This window comes from Poecilia formosa, unplaced genomic scaffold, assembly GCF_000485575.1.
Source record: "Poecilia formosa unplaced genomic scaffold, Poecilia_formosa-5.1.2 Scaffold128, whole genome shotgun sequence".
NCBI lineage: Eukaryota > Metazoa > Chordata > Actinopteri > Cyprinodontiformes > Poeciliidae > Poecilia > Poecilia formosa.
In genome coordinates, this window is record NW_006800067.1 from 1577915 (window position 1) to 1597854 (window position 19940).

General features: G+C 40.9%; 3 protein-coding genes across 4 annotated transcripts; 1 reads left to right on the forward strand and 2 right to left on the reverse strand.

Annotated features, from left to right (window-relative positions):
* The first annotated feature begins 492 nt into the window (after window positions 1-492).
* mxd3 (MAX dimerization protein 3) lies at window positions 493-3527 on the forward strand. Of its 2 annotated transcripts, XM_016676154.1 has the most exons (7): window positions 493-824; window positions 967-1196; window positions 1513-1615; window positions 1766-1795; window positions 2250-2364; window positions 2464-2629; window positions 2792-3527. In XM_016676154.1, exons 2-7 carry the CDS (start codon window positions 1118-1120, stop codon window positions 2908-2910), a joined length of 612 nt encoding a protein of 203 aa, XP_016531640.1. In that variant the 5' UTR covers window positions 493-824; window positions 967-1117; the 3' UTR covers window positions 2911-3527. The 2 variants fall into 2 exon arrangements, with proteins under 2 accessions (XP_016531640.1, XP_007561646.1); XM_007561584.2 differs by lacking the exon at window positions 967-1196 and having other exon boundaries at window positions 498-824.
* Window positions 3528-4672: 1145 nt separating this feature from the next.
* Window positions 4673-8296, reverse strand: prelid1a (PRELI domain containing 1a). The gene is made up of 6 exons (XM_007561585.2): window positions 8166-8296; window positions 7514-7641; window positions 6683-6908; window positions 6471-6584; window positions 6175-6253; window positions 4673-5538 (listed from the first exon to the last, which is right to left on the reverse strand). Exons 2-6 carry the CDS (start codon window positions 7603-7605, stop codon window positions 5417-5419), a joined length of 633 nt encoding a protein of 210 aa, XP_007561647.1. The 5' UTR covers window positions 7606-7641; window positions 8166-8296; the 3' UTR covers window positions 4673-5416.
* A 2769-nt stretch (window positions 8297-11065) lies between these two features.
* Window positions 11066-19403, reverse strand: npy7r (neuropeptide Y receptor Y7). The gene is made up of 2 exons (XM_007561586.2): window positions 18706-19403; window positions 11066-13000 (listed from the first exon to the last, which is right to left on the reverse strand). The coding sequence occupies exon 2, from the start codon at window positions 12958-12960 to the stop codon at window positions 11845-11847; it is 1116 nt and encodes a 371-aa protein (XP_007561648.1). The 5' UTR covers window positions 12961-13000; window positions 18706-19403; the 3' UTR covers window positions 11066-11844.
* Between the last annotated feature and the right edge of the window lie 537 nt (window positions 19404-19940).

The window sequence follows — 19940 nt, forward strand, 5'->3', positions numbered from 1 at the left end:
CAATAGCATAATTCTCACAAGCATGTATAAATTATTAAATCAGATTAATATATAATTAACCCTTGAGACCGAACGTGTCTCAAATGGTTAAAGAACGAATGTGTCAGCTACGGCGATTAAGAGATTTTGTTTAACTGGAAAATAGCCATAAACATGTTGCTTTAGGTTATTATTATTATTATTATTATTATTATTATTGTTGTTGTTGTTGTTGTTGTAGGAAACAGATTTATATAGTAGATAATTATGTAAAGTTGTATGATTTCTGTATGTGAGAAACTTAAAAAAAAAAAAAAAAACATCAGTACTACTACAATTATTGCCGTAAATACGCGTGAAAATGTCTTACACGTCTCTCGCGGAGGGGAGTGGCTGGCTTGACCGTGACGTTTTACGAGGCATTACGACCCCTTCAAATGCTTTTGGAAATGGTAGAGCCATATACATAACATTTTCATTTTTGAATTTAAGCACAAAAATGAATGGCCATATGCCATTGCCTTCAAATTAAGAGGAGTCTATTAATCCAGTACCGGATTGTGATGGGCTAACTATTTTTTGATATTAGCGTTTTAACAAGGCAGCCGAAAGTGGGGAATTTCCGAGGTTTACGTTCAGTCCTTGAAGGCAGCACTATTGTTGGCTCTCCGTGCACTGTGAACGTAGCTTGCACAGACAGTCCTTCGCTCATAGTAGATGCTTGTCTCGCTGTAGTTTGTTTACCTCCGCTTGTTTTACTCTTGCCAGCTCAATAATGGAAGGGAATGTTTGCAGCATTCAGGTTCTCCTTTGGGCAGCCGAGTTCGTGGAGAGGAAAGGCCGAGGTTGGTATTTTATGTCAACAGTCAGCCTAGGGGCAGGAGTTATTGTTGCTAAGGGGGGAAAAAAACAATCTGCATCGAGCAGCTGTTATTAATACATACGGGATTAATAATACAGTTATCACATTGTTTGCATTCGTTTAAGATTGCACAGGAATATTCAGCTAGATGCTACCGTGGCCGATCTGTGCCATTTGACTCAGTGACCTACATATCGGTTGCATCTTTGTATTGGAAGGCGCCAATCTCACCGAGTTTGAAAATGAATCCGGGGCGGCGCTCGTCAGTCCTGCTCGATGAATGAAAAGACCGACTGGGCAGGAAAGCTGCATTTATCGTGCATTCTGCAAACTGAGTCAATGCTAGTTAAATTTAGTAATTTAGACTACTTTAAATCTAAAAGCATCGGTTTCCATGTGAGTTATAGGTAATGGATGGATGGCGCCAAAACAACAACAACAAAAAAAAAACGTTCAGCTGACGAGTCCTCATATTGTTTTCATCATTTAACTTGAACGCTTTAGCTTGGGTTAGGGTAATATTTTTTCTGTTATAATACATACTTAATCAGAATCCCAGGACTTCGAACATATTTACAATGAGAAAACCACCATTATAACATTGTAGCAGTAACTTTATCAGCGTCATAAACATTGACGCTTGCCCGTAATGGACTTCCTCTCCCGTGCAGAGGCTGAACATGGATATGCTTCACCCCCGCCTCTCAGCCCCGGTAACTCGGATAAAAGAAGCAAACAGAAGAACAAGAAGACTTCTGCTGCTGGCGGTAAAAGGTAAGTACATTATGTAACAGATCAATGGCAGTTCGAGTGTGCTTTTCAGTTATGATAAGGAACCATAAACCTTAACTCTAAAAGTTGTTTCATCATTTTCTATGCATATTTATGACATTAATAAAAGTGTGTGTTTAATTCTAATTGCAGGACCGTTCACAACGAGCTGGAGAAAAACAGGTATGTTTTTTTTTCTTAATTAAATTACATCATAAAGGTCAAAGCTATTTTGTTTTGTCTTTTTTTTTGTCTTGAGAGATATAACAGTACATTGCCTTCATTTATAATTTGAACTTTACTACATTTTATCACATTGTATCCATCGAGTTTGCATGTGCAGTGTTGTCTGAAAACCTCAGAAGCCTTTGCAATACACATCACATAGGGACATAATTTCCTAATGGGTTGACTTCTTAAGCCATTTGATTGTCATGGTAATGTGGACTGTATACAAATGCAAAACAGACTTCACATTATTTGCAAAGTGAAACTGAAAACCACATGAATCTTCGTCCACTTCACAATAACACTGTCTGGGTCTGTAGCATAACTCAGTAGAGGTTCCTTTCGAACGCTGTGGTCGTAATGTGACGAGATATGAAAAAGTGACACTGCTGACTGTTGTAATCGGCAGACGAGCTCAGCTGAGGCAGTGCTTGGAGCAGCTGAAGAAGCAGGTTCCTCTCTCCACCGACTCCATGAGGAACACCACCCTGAACCTGCTGAGACAAGCTCAGCTTCACATAAAGGTACCTCAGAAAGCCTCACGTGTTGACCTCTCCTCTCTCTTTGTATCCCAAGCTTTTTGTTCAAATGCCTCTCTCCCCTTCGTCTGCGACGTGTTGCAGAAGCTGCAGGAGCAGGACGAGCGTGCCGAGCAGCTGAAGGACCGCCTTCGCTGGCAGCAGAGGGAGCTGCGGGTTCGGCTGGAGCAGCTCCAGAGGGGCACGGAGAGGATGAGAAACAACAGCCAGGGGTCCACCATGTCCTCCGACAGGTCGGACTCAGACAGAGGTGGGTGGATGACGGGGCTCTCAGCCGAAATCTGTCATGTCACACTTTGTTTTTACTCTCTCTTTGGCTCGAGTTGAACATCATGCGGCCCCGGTTCTCAGCTCTTTCACCGTGAGTTTCCTCTCCTAATGGGTTTGGTCTCTGCTGCTGTCCTCGTTACAGAAGACGTGGAGGTGGACGTGGAAAGCATCGTGTTTGACTGCGCGGACTCTGACGGGCTGGGTATTGCACACATGGACGCGGACCACAGTTACTCCAGCTTGGACAGGTCCTGGCTATGACCACCGTGACACGGGGTTTAGCCAGAGGGAGGGGAGGAAGAAAACATTCCAAAAAAAACCGAGACGACAGAGGATGAGGGAAGACGTGGATACTGTAGACAACCGAACACTTTTGTTTTTATGGGACAGCTTTCTTTTGGGTGGGCTGGTGGGGGGTTTGTCCTTTCAAAATAAGTTCAGGCTAATAATGTGTTCAATTGCACTAAACTGGGACGGATGTTACAGCATGAATAAGCATTCCTCTGATAAAGCAATTATGTATTTTTGTTCCTAAAAGCCATGAGGTGTTAGCCTGTCATTTAGGAATCCAGTTTTTATCAAAACAAGGGCTTTAATGCAAATTTCCTTCATGTCTGTGCTGAATTCTTTCTGCCTTAAACCAGATTTAAACTAACGTTCTACACTGCTTCTCCTTAGCACTAAGGCTATATTGCAGCAATGTCACATTTATCATGCACTTAAAACATTATTTCTGTTTTATTTTCCTCTTCTTTTTTTGTCTCCTATGTAAGTTCCCTTCATGTATTTATAGCTCTTTTTCTTCTGTTGCACATAACGTCCACCCGTTGCACTTGTTTTGTCAGAAGGACGATGGGTAGGGCAAGAGATGGGGTGGGGAGGGGGAATCAACAACCAGGAAATGGGGGAAGAGAAGAAAAAAAAAAAAACCTCAGTCACATTTGCACATTGAGGTTTCATATCGGCACGCATTTACATCTCTATTTAAAACAAAGACTTTTGACGCATTATGTGATCGGTCGGATCTCGAGAGCGTTCAAGTTGGGGAGGAGCGTTGGCCATCGTGAGTATTCAGCTGGACGTTTGAAAATCAGTCAGAGCAGGCGACACCTACCAGCGATAATTATGCAATTAATGCTGATTACAAGAATTTAACATGGATTTAATAACTGAAGTTGCTTTCTTCTTCACTTTTTTGTATATGCAAGATGCCTTATTCCTTTTAGTTTGTCTTTCCACCCAGTAATATTATGTAGCATTTTTTTTGTACCATTGTAAGCTTTCTTTCTTTTTTTTTAAGCAAATAAATATTTTCTATATAAATTTCTTTCATATGTTATATTTTTTTTCCAAAACTATTCTCTCTGAGAACTTTAGGAACAAAGCCTTGTTGAAGTATTCAGACCTTTCTGGTTTTTTCATATGAAAACAAAATGTGTATTGCAGTGTGACTGTATGTGATAGAGCAACACAAAGAATTTTTTCTACAAAAGCAAAACTAGTATACTATGGTAATCTGCATTTGTATTCAGCCCCATTTAACTGATGCCACTTAAAGTAGTGGAGGAATTTAAAGGTGGGTTAATTTGTCGACAGCATAAGTTTTGCAATCCCAAAATCTGAATGTTTGACGTACTGTAGCTTTGTGCGTTTCATCCCAACCAGTAGTTTCTTACCCACTTCTGCTTTTAACGTTCTGTATTTATGCTTTTAAATACAGAAAGTGTTTATACTGAGATGTTCCCATAGCGACAATGATAGTGAGTCAGCTACAATTAAATGATTTAGATCAAAGCACACTAATGTTAGAATGGCTTTGTAAAAATCTAGATCTAACTCTAACCTAGAATCTGTGGTAAGACAAAAAAATCTGCCATTTGGCAAAGAATGTGAAAATCATATTATAATGACACATTACTTTGTGTTGTGCTACCACATAAAATCCCAATTAAATACAGCAAAAAGGCACCATAACATTTAAGGTAAAGTTATCCAATGCTTCACTTGACACAGAAAACTATAATATGATTAGGAAATGTCAATTTATTGACCAGCTGATACTTCATTTAAGCAAGAAGAGTCACAAAGGACTACATGAATGTATACAGCGAGGTGACAATCAAGTTAAGAGGAGTCTTCATGTATAGCTCTTACACAGCAGCAGAGATGCCAGGTGACGAGACATTATCGAGCTTTTATCTCCGACAATGCAAAGTTAGCAGACTTCAGCATGAAGCAGCCAGGGAACCAGTCTCAGCATCGGGACTAAGGTAGAACTGGGTAAACTGAACTAACACAAAACAAGTGGAATACAATAACACAAATTAATCACAGAGAACTGATGTGATATTTTAAAGTAGTGCTCCAAGTTAACAAAGAACATGAGGGAAACAAAACAAGACGTGAAGTGAAAATAAAGGCAAATCCTGGTGGGTGGAGAGGCTGAGCAAAAGCCTAAGGAACACTTCCAGTACAGGTCATCATCCTTACTTTTATAGCACCCGGGGGCCATACTCAAGATCTCTATCTGTGGTAAATACTGAAATGACGTGGCATCGGAGGTACAATAAACACAATCAGGGCGGGTGGAACAGGCTCTTGAACCCAGCTCAGGCCTTCTCTCACCACCACGTTCAGCAGGATGCGTCCTCACAGAGGTGTTTTCAAACCAACACTGGGATCCGTTGCAAAATACCCAGCAACTGCGTTTGCTATGAGAGTGGTCGAATGTAAAATAGTCACGATATAAAAGGCTGCAGCTGCATCATCATACGTATTGTTTCTTCTGAGCATGCGAGGCGAGGTCCTTTGCTTTCTCTTTAGCTGCCAGTGCCGTCTCTCTTGCCCGCTCCGTAGCGGTCTCCGCCAAGGTTCTGGACGGAGTTTCGCCTACAGAAACACAAAGCACGGCTTTAAGTGAAACGCGTCGACATTCTCGTGCTCAGGACGTAGAGGTAAAGCTTAAGCTGGTGTGAAAAGCAAAACTGGCAGGTATTCAAAACGTACACTTTTTCCACAGCAATGTTTAGTATGGCAAGATCACGACGTCAAAATATCCCACGTTTCACAAACGCCAATCAATTTGAATAAAATCCACGTAGTTCTCAAAAAGAAACAAGGAGAAAAAGTCTCACAGCCGATCAGCAGCATACTCCTGCCAACTATGTCTGCATAGAAAAGAGCTGCTGAAGAGGCAGACAAGCATTAAATTGCTTCCTCTTCGTGTTGTTCTGACTCAGAGAATTTGGTGCGTCATAGCTTCTAGGTGTCCCAGCATTCTGAGAAATTTAATTCATTTATTTTTTTACATTTCTATGACAAAAAATTAACTGTTATTTTCTGTCATTCTTGATCAACAAAAACTCTGATTTGAGATGACAAACTGCATCTGCAACAATTAATGTAATGCCCCAACTACATGCTTGTAAACATGAATGAACAACATAAACCTGTAAGGTTTACTACAACTCTAGGGGAAATCTGGAAAAAACAAAATAAAATAAAACTCTTAAAATGACAATGTACCTTGCATTCTGGAGAGCACATACTCAAAGCCTTTCATTGTCTTTGTGACGCTGTTCTTGAACCTTGCCAGACCAAATTCCTGAAAAGTGAACAAAGTCAGCAAAGGAAAAAGATAAAGTGTGTTTACGTAAACACAGCAACAATGAGGAACTACTTGGACTAATTGCTCAGCTGTCGCATCTTCACTCTGGCATGATGTTGCTGATGCTACAGAACAGAAGACAGGTGGGGAGGTCTCCCCATCAGCCACTCCATGCTGCTTTCTGCGCTGTGGTACAACTTCCCACTTTACTGACCTGAATAGCTCTAGAAAGCCCATAGAGACTGGAAGAGATCCAGGCTTCCCGTTTAATCTCCGTCCAGGAGCCGTTCTCTGGATTCATTTGGTATAAACAGCGCTCCTCCACAGACTGGCACAGCACGCAGAAAAAAATAAAATAAAATCATCACAATTAGATTTTGACTTTGAGCAAAAGCCAAGTTGTGCTGGATGAAAACCGGAGCGCACCATGAGGCGAGCGTGGCTGATATTCCAGGTCAGAGTGGTCATGGTCCGTTTCTGAGGGTCTACGACGGAGTCCTCAATGATGTACGCCGAGTTGGTCATGTGCTTTGGGAGGTACCGCTCCATCCAGCGAGGCGCACGGCTGGTTTTGGTCAACAGACGTCTGGAAATGAGGCAGTTGGACGGAGTAACTTCTCTGAAGATGATGTCCTCCGTCAAGACGTGGTTACTGAAACCAAAGGGATCGGTAAAATTTAAAAAAAAATCAGATTTCGTTTGCAATGTGTTTATTTTTGAACAACTTTTAAACTCTCAAAGTAACAAATTAGTGTTGTATTTTAGTATAAAAGGATTTTATTGATTTGATTTCTGTGTTGACAACTTACAGTAAACCTAAAATGCTAGATCAGTAAATCAAATTGAAGGTGAGAAGAACTTGGCAAGGCAGTATGCATATTATGTAATACGATTCTAATTATTAATAAACTGCTTTTACAGTTATGTCAGAAAAGTTATCATTGCCTCATGTGGTAATATGACTGATCATTTCAAAGTCCGTGTATCATCAGAAAATTCCCATAATGCATTTTTCAGCTTGGCATGATAGCACCTTATGGTTTCAAATGGCAAATAATTTATGTTTTATTACAAAAAAAAAAGGTTGTAGGTACACTATAGCTATGTGTGTACTTATAAGATTGTTTGTACATCAATTAATTTATCTCCATTAACAAACCTCTGCAGTATGCAAATGAAAAGACCTATTCTACTTGCACAATTTTATACAGCATAAATAATAATCGTGCACTTTTACACCAAGACATTTTTTCTCACCTGTAAGGATTGGGATAACGTTGCCAGAAAGCAATGCAAACTTGGTCCCAGGTGTTTTTCAGCAAACCTGTGCAGCAAACGTATTTCCCCATTGTTCCCTTGGTTTACTCTGGCAGTACTCTGTGGAACTGCAGCACAAAAACAAGTCAGTTATAATCAGATAAAGCAGAAGTAGAGTAAGGTTGACAGTAATCATATTTGTAGATCATTCTGCTGCCGTTTCCGGGTTTAAATAACTGCTACGAATAAGCAGGATTTAAGTGTATGTATGCAAAAGTCAGTGATGACTGTGCGGACATTTTTCATTCATGTTTTATAGAATAACGGTACAAGGTGGCTAAAACCCACATAAAAACCGAGCAAGCTATAAAAAAGCACGGTGGGCCATTTTTACTGATGGCTTTATGATGTATTTGCAGTTTAAATAAGGGCTTCATGTATTTTTTTAAAAAAAGACGTATGTCAACGTGTTTAAAGTCGTTTCTGTCACATTCGTCACGTCCACACTACCTAGCTCCCTTCCTGGATGGTAGGAGCTAGCCTAGCATGTGGCTAACCGCGTGAATGAATGGCTCTCTCGGCATAGATTTGTATTTAGTCACATATCAACACTCGGAAGGAAGGGCTCAACAAAGACAAAATAAACACTGACCTGCACAGTGATGATATTCAAAAGATCAGAACGGACATTTCATTGTTCGTGAGGAGCAAAGTCCATCGCGCGACCACCTGCATGAGATGTCAAACGTCACCAGGCCGAGAAGAAGGTCAAACGTTCGACGTCGATGGAACATCCGGCAGGAGGCGCTGGTGATGCTTGTTTTGATCACTAGATGGCAGCAGAGACCCTGCGCAAAATGTCCCAGTTTTTAGTCGCCCGTTGCAGATTGTGCATCTGTAAGGAGGGTTGACAGCTGAAGTTTCTTCCTGTTCAGTACAATGTCACTACAAAGAAGTACTCAGATAAAACTCTTATTTTCTGCTCTGTCTGTGACTGATATTAACAAATGTCGGACTATATGAAAATACTGTAAATTTGAAGGAAGAGATTTTGCTTTTCTTTTTAAAGGCTTGAAGCCTGAAATATATAAAATAATATGCTTAAACCAGAAAATCTGCAATGTGGGAGTTAGGAACCAGTAATGCATTAGTTATAGCTATTCTCTTTGACTTAAACGTGTGGGTCATACTAGTAATTTTGCTATTTTAATGCTATACTGGATTTACTTAATCCTTTTTTATAAATCCAGTCCATCGTCTGAGGGCTATCTTTTCCTGTATACTGATGCAACATGCTGCCAACCCAAGGATTCATATAAACATCCAAATGAAATCACTGTTCAGTTTGAGACTACACTACACAGATCATATTTTTGCTTTAATCAGTAGCCACTGGGAATAAAGACATACACAACCAAGATCTCTTTATTTGACACAGAGGAACAAACAATAAGTTGTCTTTATAGAAACAGCAGCTGTAATGTGTCACCCGTGCCCAGAGGCCTCATTGTTGATTCATGTCCCCACATTTATTAAGTAGCATCAACAGAAAGGTCACTTTAGCAGCAGTGTAATGAACACAGAATTGCATGTTCTTTTTACATCCCCTTGAACAAGATTTTGTAATGAAGACATCAACAGTGTGCTGCCCTGGCGTCACACAGGTCGCTGGTTTCCAGTCCCATTCTTCTGGACACAGAGTCCCACTGCTCTCCTTAATCAAGAACAGATGGTGGCCAGGTGAGAACAATTAACTTCCTGTTTGTACAGAATATTAGTGACGTTGCCTTTTGGATTTCTTGGAAGAGGATTGAATGTTGCTGAGCTGGAACAGTTTAATTTTTCCAGATTAGAGGATTTGGATGAATGCGAAAACAATTACCGAAGTATCATGAGAAGCCTACATTCACTGTCACATAAATCTCTGCCTTCTCGCTAGAAAATATACTGTAAAGTTGAACATTATTTTAGCAACAAGAATTTTGTACATACAGTGGAACATGTTTTCATAAGACATAGGTAAACATTTTAGATACATATTTGAATAAATTAGATATGTACTTTACAAGTACCACTCACAATTCAACAAGGAGCCCTATAAAGAGATTTGCATGCAAAGCATTGGGCCCTCTTTCGTGACCAAAGCCTTGTGTCAACCATTGTCTCTATGTGGAGGGGTTCTTATCTCTTGTCTCCTCTCATTTAAGCTGCAGAGTTCAGGGTAGGGAGGTAGCACTTTTGAAAATACCCTCGAAAGGGTGGAGCTTTGAAAGGTTGTTAGCCGTTTCTGAATAGTTAACATTAACAATAGTAACATTACATTGCATTAGGCACTAACACCTTTGTCACACTGTTCCTTATCTGCCAAGTGTTTTATTGGGGTGGGATTACATACAGCCTTAGGTAAATCACTTTCCAGCATCACTTGTCCTTGCATTTAATACTGAAGGATAGTTCATATAACAACCATTGTATGTTTGACCGAAAGCCCAACTGGAGAAAGACGTTGTAAACTAGCCCTGGTTAAAAATGTTGACATGTTCAAAATGTGTTGACACTCAGCACTTGACTATAGATAAATGAAGTAATCAATGAAAAAAATATTAAGTAACATAACATGATCACTAGCTATGGCAGGCTGCTACAGATTTTTTTGGGACTTGTGTGTTTACAAATCATAAGCGCGCCATTGGTCAAATATGACACCAATAACTTAATGCTAGCATGTTCATGTGAGAACTCTGTCAGTGCTCATGAAGATTTGCTTGAATGCTTGAAACTAAAAGTACAACTGATGGCACAACCAGTTTTCTGATTAATTACTCTAATAATTCCTCATAGCATTCATAGATCACTGACACTTCATTCTCAGACATTCGGTTGATTCCTAAGTATAGATGAATAAAAAATAGCTTATGTAATGGAAAAAAGTAAAATAACTCCCTATGACGAATAGTCATGTGATGTGCTATTATTCTATAGCACATCAGCGCTATAGAATAATTTTATGACACAATCAACTATGTTACCTTCAGTTGTTTTGGAATTGCTGTACGTATCAAATATGACTTAAAATAAATTTGCTCTCACACTATTTTCAATTGTGGAAAGATAGAAAATAGTGCGAGAGCAGCTTAAACATTTCACATAATTTTTCATGCCTTGAAAAATTATCTTTGAGAATGTCCCGTCCCACTCTTTCCAGCACTCAACTTTTAGGAAGTCATCACAACATCACTCCTCCATAGAACCTTTAGCAACGTTTTTACCAGCGTTGCATTGAGAAATAGCAGGTATAATGAGATCAGCAGATGTACAATTCCACCAGGTGTTGGCTAAATGTGCTGGCTAGTCTGAAGGAGCTGAGTGAGGAAGTTGCAGAGATCTGTGAGGAAGAGGCTCAGAAGTGTGGGAACTGCAGCTCTGAGGAGGAGATTCATCCCCGAAGACGGTTCTCAGTCCCACCAAGAGTTTTGTACATTTGAATGATTGTGCAAAATGAGATTAAAGGATTTCTCAAGCATGCATGAAAGAATCAAAGCAACACTCCAGGCATGGCTTTTGATGAGGAAATAACACTATAACATGATCTGAAGCTAAAAAAAAAGTAGATTTTACACAATACTGCTCCATGTAATCCCAATTTTTATGCATTATTCAAAGTGAGGACATGTCAAAAGTGACAAACATCCATCAAAACTGTGATACGATTTGATGTTTCCAAAATGATACCTTTTTGTCCTGCTTAGTTTAATGAAACACTCCTTTTTAAGGCCCAGCACACATGGCAAGACAGAAAATAGTGTGAGAGCAGCTTAAGGATTTCACATGATTGGTAGTTATCTTACTGCTGTTTTATAATGTACCCAGTGTTCAAAAATTGTCAGAAAATTATGCTTTATTGGTATCATTTAGAAAACCATCTCCTAATCTTATCGTAGTTGTGAAAATAGCCAGGCCTTTGCTAACAATAACACATTTTTCCAGCTGGAATTTATTCAGCTGGAAACACTAGACCAAAAGCATAAGTGAACATGTAGTTTTGTTTTGCCTTGTTTTTTTACTTTGAAGACACTATGAGCAGTAGCGACATCTCAGAAGTTCAGTATTGACCAGAAGTAAGTGACACATCTAAGGTACCTGTACTTTGAACTTTTGTGGACAAATGACAAATGAAAACCAACAAGGAGCTGAAAGCTTCGGGATAGATACAATTGAAATGCACCCATCGGTCAGTTCTTTTAAGTCAAAAGGCTTCTTGAGAACCACACACCCCTTAAAGCAGAAGTCCAGCTAATGTGCTAAAATTCTGCTTTTAAACAAAACAAATCTCATACAGCAGTGGGAGGGTGTCTGCTGTTACGACCGTTCAGCGTGGGCCTTCTCACAGAGCATGTCCTGAACGACCCATCGGGGTGGAAAGTATCTGCCTTGTCCTCGCAACGGAACACCATTATGAAGCCATTTCTGTAGTTTTTATTCATCCATCCATAGAGAAGAGGGTTAGTGAAGGTAGGGCACATAGCCACGATGTGGAACACAGTGAAGATGAGCTTATACTCCTCAAACCGGAGCACCAAGTCCAGATCAGTGGCCAGCTGGAGCACATGTAAAGGCAGCCAACTGGTTGCAAACACCACCACCACCAGCACCAGCATCTTTGTGGTTTTCTTGCGTCGGTTGATGCTGTCGTTTCGGCTGGACGGACTGACGTGGTTTTTCAGTTTGACCCAAATGCATATGTAGGCGTAACTGATGATTGCTAAAGGAAGAATGTACAGCAGTAGGATCATTGAGAGGCTGTAGATGACTCCGTCCCTGTTGATGCCGTGGGGCCACTTCTCAGAGCAGACAGGCATGCGCAGATTGATAGGAGGAATCTCTTCATAGCGATATTCCCTGAAGATGGCAAGAGGAGCTGCCAGGACAGAAGAAATAGTCCAGGTGAATGCCATGATGAAGAGGCTGGAATGCCAGGTCAGGCGTCGACCAAGGTGGAAGACAATGCAGCGGTAACGCTCCAGCGCTATGACAGTCAGGGTCAGGATGGACACATGAACACTCAGCGCTTGGGCAAACGGGACCATGTGGCACAACACGGCACCGAACTTCCATTCATCCAGCAGAGTGTAGATCAGAGTAAAGGGCAGGCAAAGAGTGACCATCAGAAGGTCTGCTAAGGCCAGGTTGGCTATGAAGTAGTTGGTCACTGTCCGCATGTTTCTGTAGCGAATAATCATGTAGATGACCAGGGAATTGCCCAGCAGCCCCAGCAGGATTATTAAGGAATAAGCCATTATTAGAGTGATTTGGACTCCAAGGTGCTTGGTGATATCAGAGCTGAAACCGGGCTGGAATGAGTCAAAGCTGTCGTTGAACCAAAACGGCAGATCACTTTCGCCAGGCTCCACTTCTGCTGTGGTGTTGGATGTGTCAAGGGGGCTCATTTTTACTGGGATGTCCACAGTACCGAGGCTGCGCCAACACCTGAGGAGAGAAAACAGAAAACAAAACAGCTTGACACAAACTTAATAGAACATCACTTTCAGACAGAACATAGCTACATGGTGGATGTTCTGGAGGAGTGAAGAGAATAATATAATAAGCCTGGGCATTTTTCCTACTCCTTTTCAAACTGAAGAGGAGCAATTAAGTGAAGCACAATTAGGGGCAAGTGGAGTGGCCTCCATGCGAGTCTGAAAGCTAACCTACGTTAACTTGCACTACCAAATTTTGAGGCTATTCGCTAAGCTGGCCACACAGTCTATTGGGCAGATAGATCTGCAAACTCTGGTAAAACTAGAGTTCGCATCTGGATACCAACTGGAGTTAGTAACCATATCAACAATGACAGGTGTATTGCAGTAAATGTTATGGGGAAACATTGCTCTCTACATCAAGAGTGCCTTATGCAGGGTATTTTATCGACTGACAGGCATTACTTCTATATTTTGTATAGCTATTTACATCTCACTGCAAGCTAACACTGGCCCAGCACTGGAAGAGCTGCATAGCTTTCTTATCATCCAGATGAATGCTCATCCTAAAGACTTTAATAATGCAGATATGACAGCAGTCATACCCAAGTGCCATAAAAATGTATGCTTTCTGGCCAGAAACAAAAATATCTCTGCCCAACTATATGCAAACGTCCTGTGATCGTACAAAGCTGTGCCATCACAAACATCCTGGGGATGACAGACAACAGATCACATTTCATTGATCCTGAATCTATCATACAAACCTGTGGTTCACAAAACCCCAGCATCTGTGAGGATAGCGCAGTTGTAACATTACGGGACTGTTTTGAAAGCATACACAGGGTGTGCTTTCACAGGGAGCTGACTCAGGCTGGCTTTAATTACATCAAATTCTGCACTGAGGTTATGCTGACCATTAGAGCCCTTTTGTTTCACAGCAAGGTGAGCGCACACCTCAAGTCTCCTGATATATTTGGTCTCTCATTACAGCACGCGTCAGTGGTCATAATTTGCTTCAAAACCACCACATTCATCCCACTGCCAAAGAAAACATCAGCCACCAGCCTCAACAACTACCGTCTAAGTAGGCCTTACACCATAATGAGCTGCTTTCAGAGAGTGGTATTGCACATCCAGGGATCCTACCGGCTGCCTGGATGTTTACCGAGCAAACTGAGTCTGTTGAAGATGCATCATGTTTCATTCAGCCGCCCTCATCCCACCTGGCGCTCTGTATTTGTGAACTTCAGTTCTGCCTTTATCACTATTATCCCTCACAAACTATTTAATAAACTCACCAGCCTTGGACTGCCCAACACTCTATGTGAATTAATTGTTGATTTTTTTTTTTCAGTAACGGATCACAAAATGTCAGGAATGGGAAGCCAGACATCATCATCCATAACTCTGAACTTATAGGTGTGCTACAGGGCTTTGTGTTGAGTCCAGTCGTTCTTACTCTCTTTACAATGACTGACACCTCCCACCATACACACACGCACGCACGCACGCATGCACGCACGCACGCATGCACACTCTTCCAACACCATAATCAAATTTCCAAATGATGCCACCCCACCCTCAGGTGTAAATGCAGGTAGGAGACCCAACATCTGGTTGAATGTTGTACAGGCAATAACTGTATTATAATAAACAAGTGGTGTCCATCCAATTCACACCAGTGAGGATCAGACATAGTTAAAAAAGAAAAAAAACAAACTGCTAGCCCTGTAAAGAATGCTCAGCAAAGGCTCTTTTCTTCCTGAAGCTGAAAATGGCCAGTATGCCATCTCAGCTGTTGGAGATTTTTTGTTGGAGCACTACAGAGAGTATCACTGCTGTACTGAACCTGTCCTGGGTAATAAACACAGCACTACGGGTCACAAGTAGTACACTGTCACCCCTCGACTCTGTACCATGACCGGCTGCAGCAGAAGTCAAAGACTCTCGGCACTGCTGTAACTCACCTGAGGCGTTCACTGATTGACATTCTGCCATGAGGATAGAGATAGCACCTTTTAGATACATGAACTACATGGGTGAGGAACAGATTATTTTCAAGAACGACAACTTCTATCAGCCACACAACCCCATACTGATTAGTGCAATATGACAATACATGGGTTATGACACTATTTATCATCCATCCATCCATCCATCCATCCATCCATCCATCCATCCATCCATCCATCCATCCATCCATCCNATCCATCCATCCATCCATCCATCCATCCATCCATCCATCCATCCATCCATCCATCCATCCATCCATCCATCCATCCATCCATCCATCCATCCATCCATCGTTTCTGCTTCTCTGGGGTAAAATTCAGGGGGCAGCAGTTTAATTGATCCCCAGAGTCTGTGGAAACCAATGCTATTGCCCCCAAATTAGGGGTCTCTGCAGATGAGGGGGCTAAGCAGAGAGGCCCAGTTGTTTTTCTTACTGGATTTTTTATCTAGTAAACATCGTTCATTTTGTGAGGAAGCAGGAAATAATTTTAGTTTAGGTAACTGCAATGACGATAAAGTATTCTTTTTTTCCCCTTATTTTCATTCTACGTTTGATTATTTTTCTCAACTCAAACTCAAGCTGCTTCAGAAGTGTCTGATACAGGATTCTCAAGACCTGTGATCTGTATTTCTGGTGTGTGCAAGCACGGTGGGATCTGCATCAGTCATTTGCTCCTGCATAGTGGGGCGACATGTACCAACCTTCACATACTCTCCTGAACAACAACTCCCAGTGGGGCTACTGAGTGCAGTTAGGAGGACTTGGCTGTCAAATCCTGCCAACTAACCCTGCCGAGGTCTCTCGGCTGGGGGTCTGCATGTTCCTGGCTGTGAGTTGGTTCTTTGACCCCTTTTTCCATGTGTGCAACACTTTTTATTTGTTCCCATTCATTTCTGTCACATGTGCCTCTGTCATTTATAGAAATGAGCACTGGCTGCATGAAGGCAAAAATGATAGCATTGGTGATGTATCTTAAAATCATGCTATTTGTTTCCAATGTCATTTCCTCCTCAGTACAAGAGCTTCTTATGAAACAAGAATTAAACAGTATGTATTTTTTATTTTTTATTTTTTACCAGGCTTCAGCTTCCGTAGCAAATGCCACCACCGTAAAGACATCTCTTATTTAAAGCTGAAGAGTAAGAACTCCGCACAATTTTGCAGATAAGATGATTCTCTAATGCGTGCAGTCTCATCATTCACACAATCTTCCCTGATTGCAGGGAGAAAGGTGGATGTTCTAAAAGGCTAAGAAAAGGCAACATGAGCAGCAGTCACACAGAGAGAAATTCATAGAAAATTAGCTTTCCTGGAACAGAAGTAGAAATTCCAACCAAAAAAAATACACTAAATAGTCCATCTCATCAATTGACAATAATGAGAAAACATCTTTCCTCATCTGCTCTCTGTTTTGCTTGCCTGTTTATTTACGGCATGTTTTTTTTTTTATTTTTTTTTTTTACTTTTCTTCCCCTTAGGAACACCTGTGCCTCTATTGACACTAAAAGAGACGATGGAAGAAGCAATGAGGGGTAGTCAGTGAGTTCAAAGCTCAATCATTAGAGCTGCAGAATGTGTGCCTACACAGCTTGCAGCTCATATTAAAGAGAACAACTGCAGGCCTAATATTAAGGAAAAAAATAAATGCAATTCAACATCTTGTTTTTCATGCTAATTTACATATGCAGGCAAAGTGCTGCTGCTGCTGCATACAGATATATTGCTACTGGTGGGTTAGACTGTCAGCTAATGGTTTGGGAGATTGATCCTAATGTTGTTATTTGCCACGTAGTGTAAGAAAAGGCTTTTAATTAATAAACACGCGAACTCCATATTAGAGATAAACTATCGTACTTTATTAGCACCGGCATCTTGGAGAATGTTTTTCAGCGACTACTTAAGTCTATTTGTCAGAGTTTTCTGTAAAAATTTAATCTACTTCAACAACCAAAAAAAATGGAAGCAGTTTGTGAAGAGGACCAGTGTAGACTAGAAAGTCTACACTGGACCGGTGAGATTTCATAATCAAAGATCTCCCATTTTTGTTTTAAAGAAAGGTGTTTTGAAAACCTCATGTTCAGGGCGATGCTTTCCATCAGGATGATTATCAAGTCTCAATGAGGTTTGGACTGCTGAGTCACTCCTTGTTAACCCACTCGTGCACCTGCAGCACAGCCAATAATCATCTCCATCGTTCCAGTAGACACCAATTTTCTTACATTTTCTTATAAATTTTCACTGGAAAAACTGTTGAACTGATCAGGTAAGCTGAAAGTAGATGGCAGGTGGCCCTGCTGCACTGAGTCATGTAGAGTTACATGGGCAGAATATGGGGTGCATTTAATCATTTGGTCATTAAATTAATCAGTCAGATGAAAAAACTCAAACAAGAATTTAATACACCTGAGACATACAAGGAGATAAAAACACATAAGGCTGAGCCAAGTTTTAATCACGTTATAAAATCTCTGCTGAAATTGCTTGTCTGAGATAATGTTCACTAATGCCAGGTGATCATGCCCATTAATGGGACTCCTGTTATATCATGAGCCAAAAACACAAAAAGCAAAGTTTTAGCCAATTTTTGTCCTTCTAAAAAGACATATTTATGCTCATTTTCTGAAATTGTGTTGTAGAATTCCAGACTCCTTTCTCAGTTGTATTTTTTAAATGTATTGCGCAAATTAGTTAGAGAGTTGTTACACCACTCATAGTATATTTCAAGTTTTGATTATTGGAGGAAGAACTGAGAAGAAATCAGGCATAATTTATCGAGATCTTTTTTTATTCTCTTTGTTTGCTCTGTCGATGCAGGCTTCAGGTCTCCAGAAGAACCATGTTTACTGAATTTCTTTTTCCATTCAACTTTCAAAGTTGATATGTAATATTTGCAGCATAGGCAGAAATGTGATACCCGTGTTCCCAGCTGATTTAAAGATAAAAGCCTATTCAACAGGCTGCACGCCAGGTTGCCTTAGTTTATAAAGTTTTAATTTGATCTTTCTCCTTGTCTGTTTAAAGAAGTTTTGATTAATTCGATGTATGCAGTGAAATGGCTTGAAGATTTACTGGAAAGCTATAAAGCAAATCAGAAAATGTGGCCGTCGTCAAGCAACTCAGCAGGACCCTCTAGCCACCAAAAAGCGCAAAGATGCCCAAGAGCAAATGGATGTCATTTATCTCCGTTCAGGCAACATTTTTACAGAAATTAAAAAAAAAAAAAAGGCACAAAAAATACACTTCCTACAATTCCTTATCCCGGGAGGTATTTTTTCTTCTTCTTTTTTTTTTTTACGATGCACCTGCTGAAGCGGGGATCCAGCTCACATCTACTGAGACATTTAAATAATCCAATTCAATCAATTATGCATTGACGCGTAATTTGTGACCATTTATTTCACTTTCTCACTCTTTAAATATATCTTTCACAGCTCTCGCGGCTCATTTAACCCTCCAAAACACATGCAAATTACTATAATTGTCTCGCATCATTTGGACTCTTCATCATCTCGCTTTGAAAAGGTTTCTTGGTATCCAAATTACGCACATGTGACAGTTTCAGTTACAGGTCGCGCCCGCGTCACAAGAACAGAACAAATGCACATTCCGCGCCTCCCTGGCGCACTTGGACACATATCGAGCCCCGCATTATCAATTTACGGTCTACACGAATGCCAATCGCGTGTTAATGGACTCACCTTTCGCCGCAATATCTACTTTGGGAAACGAGTCTTCTCTCAAGAGTGGCGTGGAACAAGTGGTGTGAAATTCCCGAAGCTCCTCCCTGCCTGGGGTGCGCATCTTGTGGATCCACTGAGCGCTCCCGAGTCAGATCCAGTGGAGTCAGAGTAGGAGTGCGGCGCCAACATCTGTGCCAGGAACGGAGATCTGCCCAATGGCCGCGTCCTGTGTGGGCTTCCCGCACACCACAGTTTTACCCGAGGCGTTTCTCTCATCTTCATTTTTATTATGAAGACGAACATCTCAAAGTTTATTGCATTCGAGGTTGTATTTCTGATTGTGGTGATGCACAGTGTGGACGCATCCCTGACACCAACATGTCGTTATTTCATTTCAGTTTATGCTCATCGTCGCTCTGCTCCAGTCTGATCTCAGATGAACGGTGTTCAAGTTGATGTAATCATTTGTTTTCCACAACTGGGATCAAGTTAGTTTAAAGGAACCAAGGCCAGAGCACAGTTTGATTTCCCCTGGAAATAATCACCTACTCCTTTCTGTGAGCTCCATGACAACCTGGAAAAGATGAAAGCTGTTGGACTATTTGCCCTTGTTTTCAGTTTAAAATGCAGACATGAACATGTAGGGACTTCATCAAGGTGGCAGGTCGATAAAAGAACATTTGAGGCCCAGAGCTGCAGACATACTATTCGAACACAGCATGAATCTGAAGGATTGTAAATGCGTTTTGAATGGGTGTCTCAGTCTCTTGAGGACAATTTCTTTGTCATTTCAGTGTGACATACAATGTCTTCCAAAAGGCTTCATATGGTTTCACAGTTTGTTACATTACAACCACAAATTTCAACGACAACCACAAATTTAACATTTCAATTCAACAGATTTTGTGATGGAACTCCATGAAATGGACCAAAAGTGCAAAGAAAAACTTTTACTTCTCTCTCGTCCAACTAAAAAGGTGAAAGGTTTGGCATTCATTTGTACTCAGCCCCATTTACTCTGATATCCTAAATATAATTAATTGTGTGTGTGGCGTAATCTCAGTATAAATACAGTTGTTCCGAAACATGATTGTGACGCCATCATGGTGTTAGTATGCTTGTCGTCAGGTTGGACAGGGAAGCTGTTCAGAGTTTGTGTGAAGATAAATGTACCTAAATACAGGGCAAACAAAGAAAACCTGTTTGAAACTACAGAAGCTTTGAGACGGGGCAGAAGGCATCTAGCTGCAGTC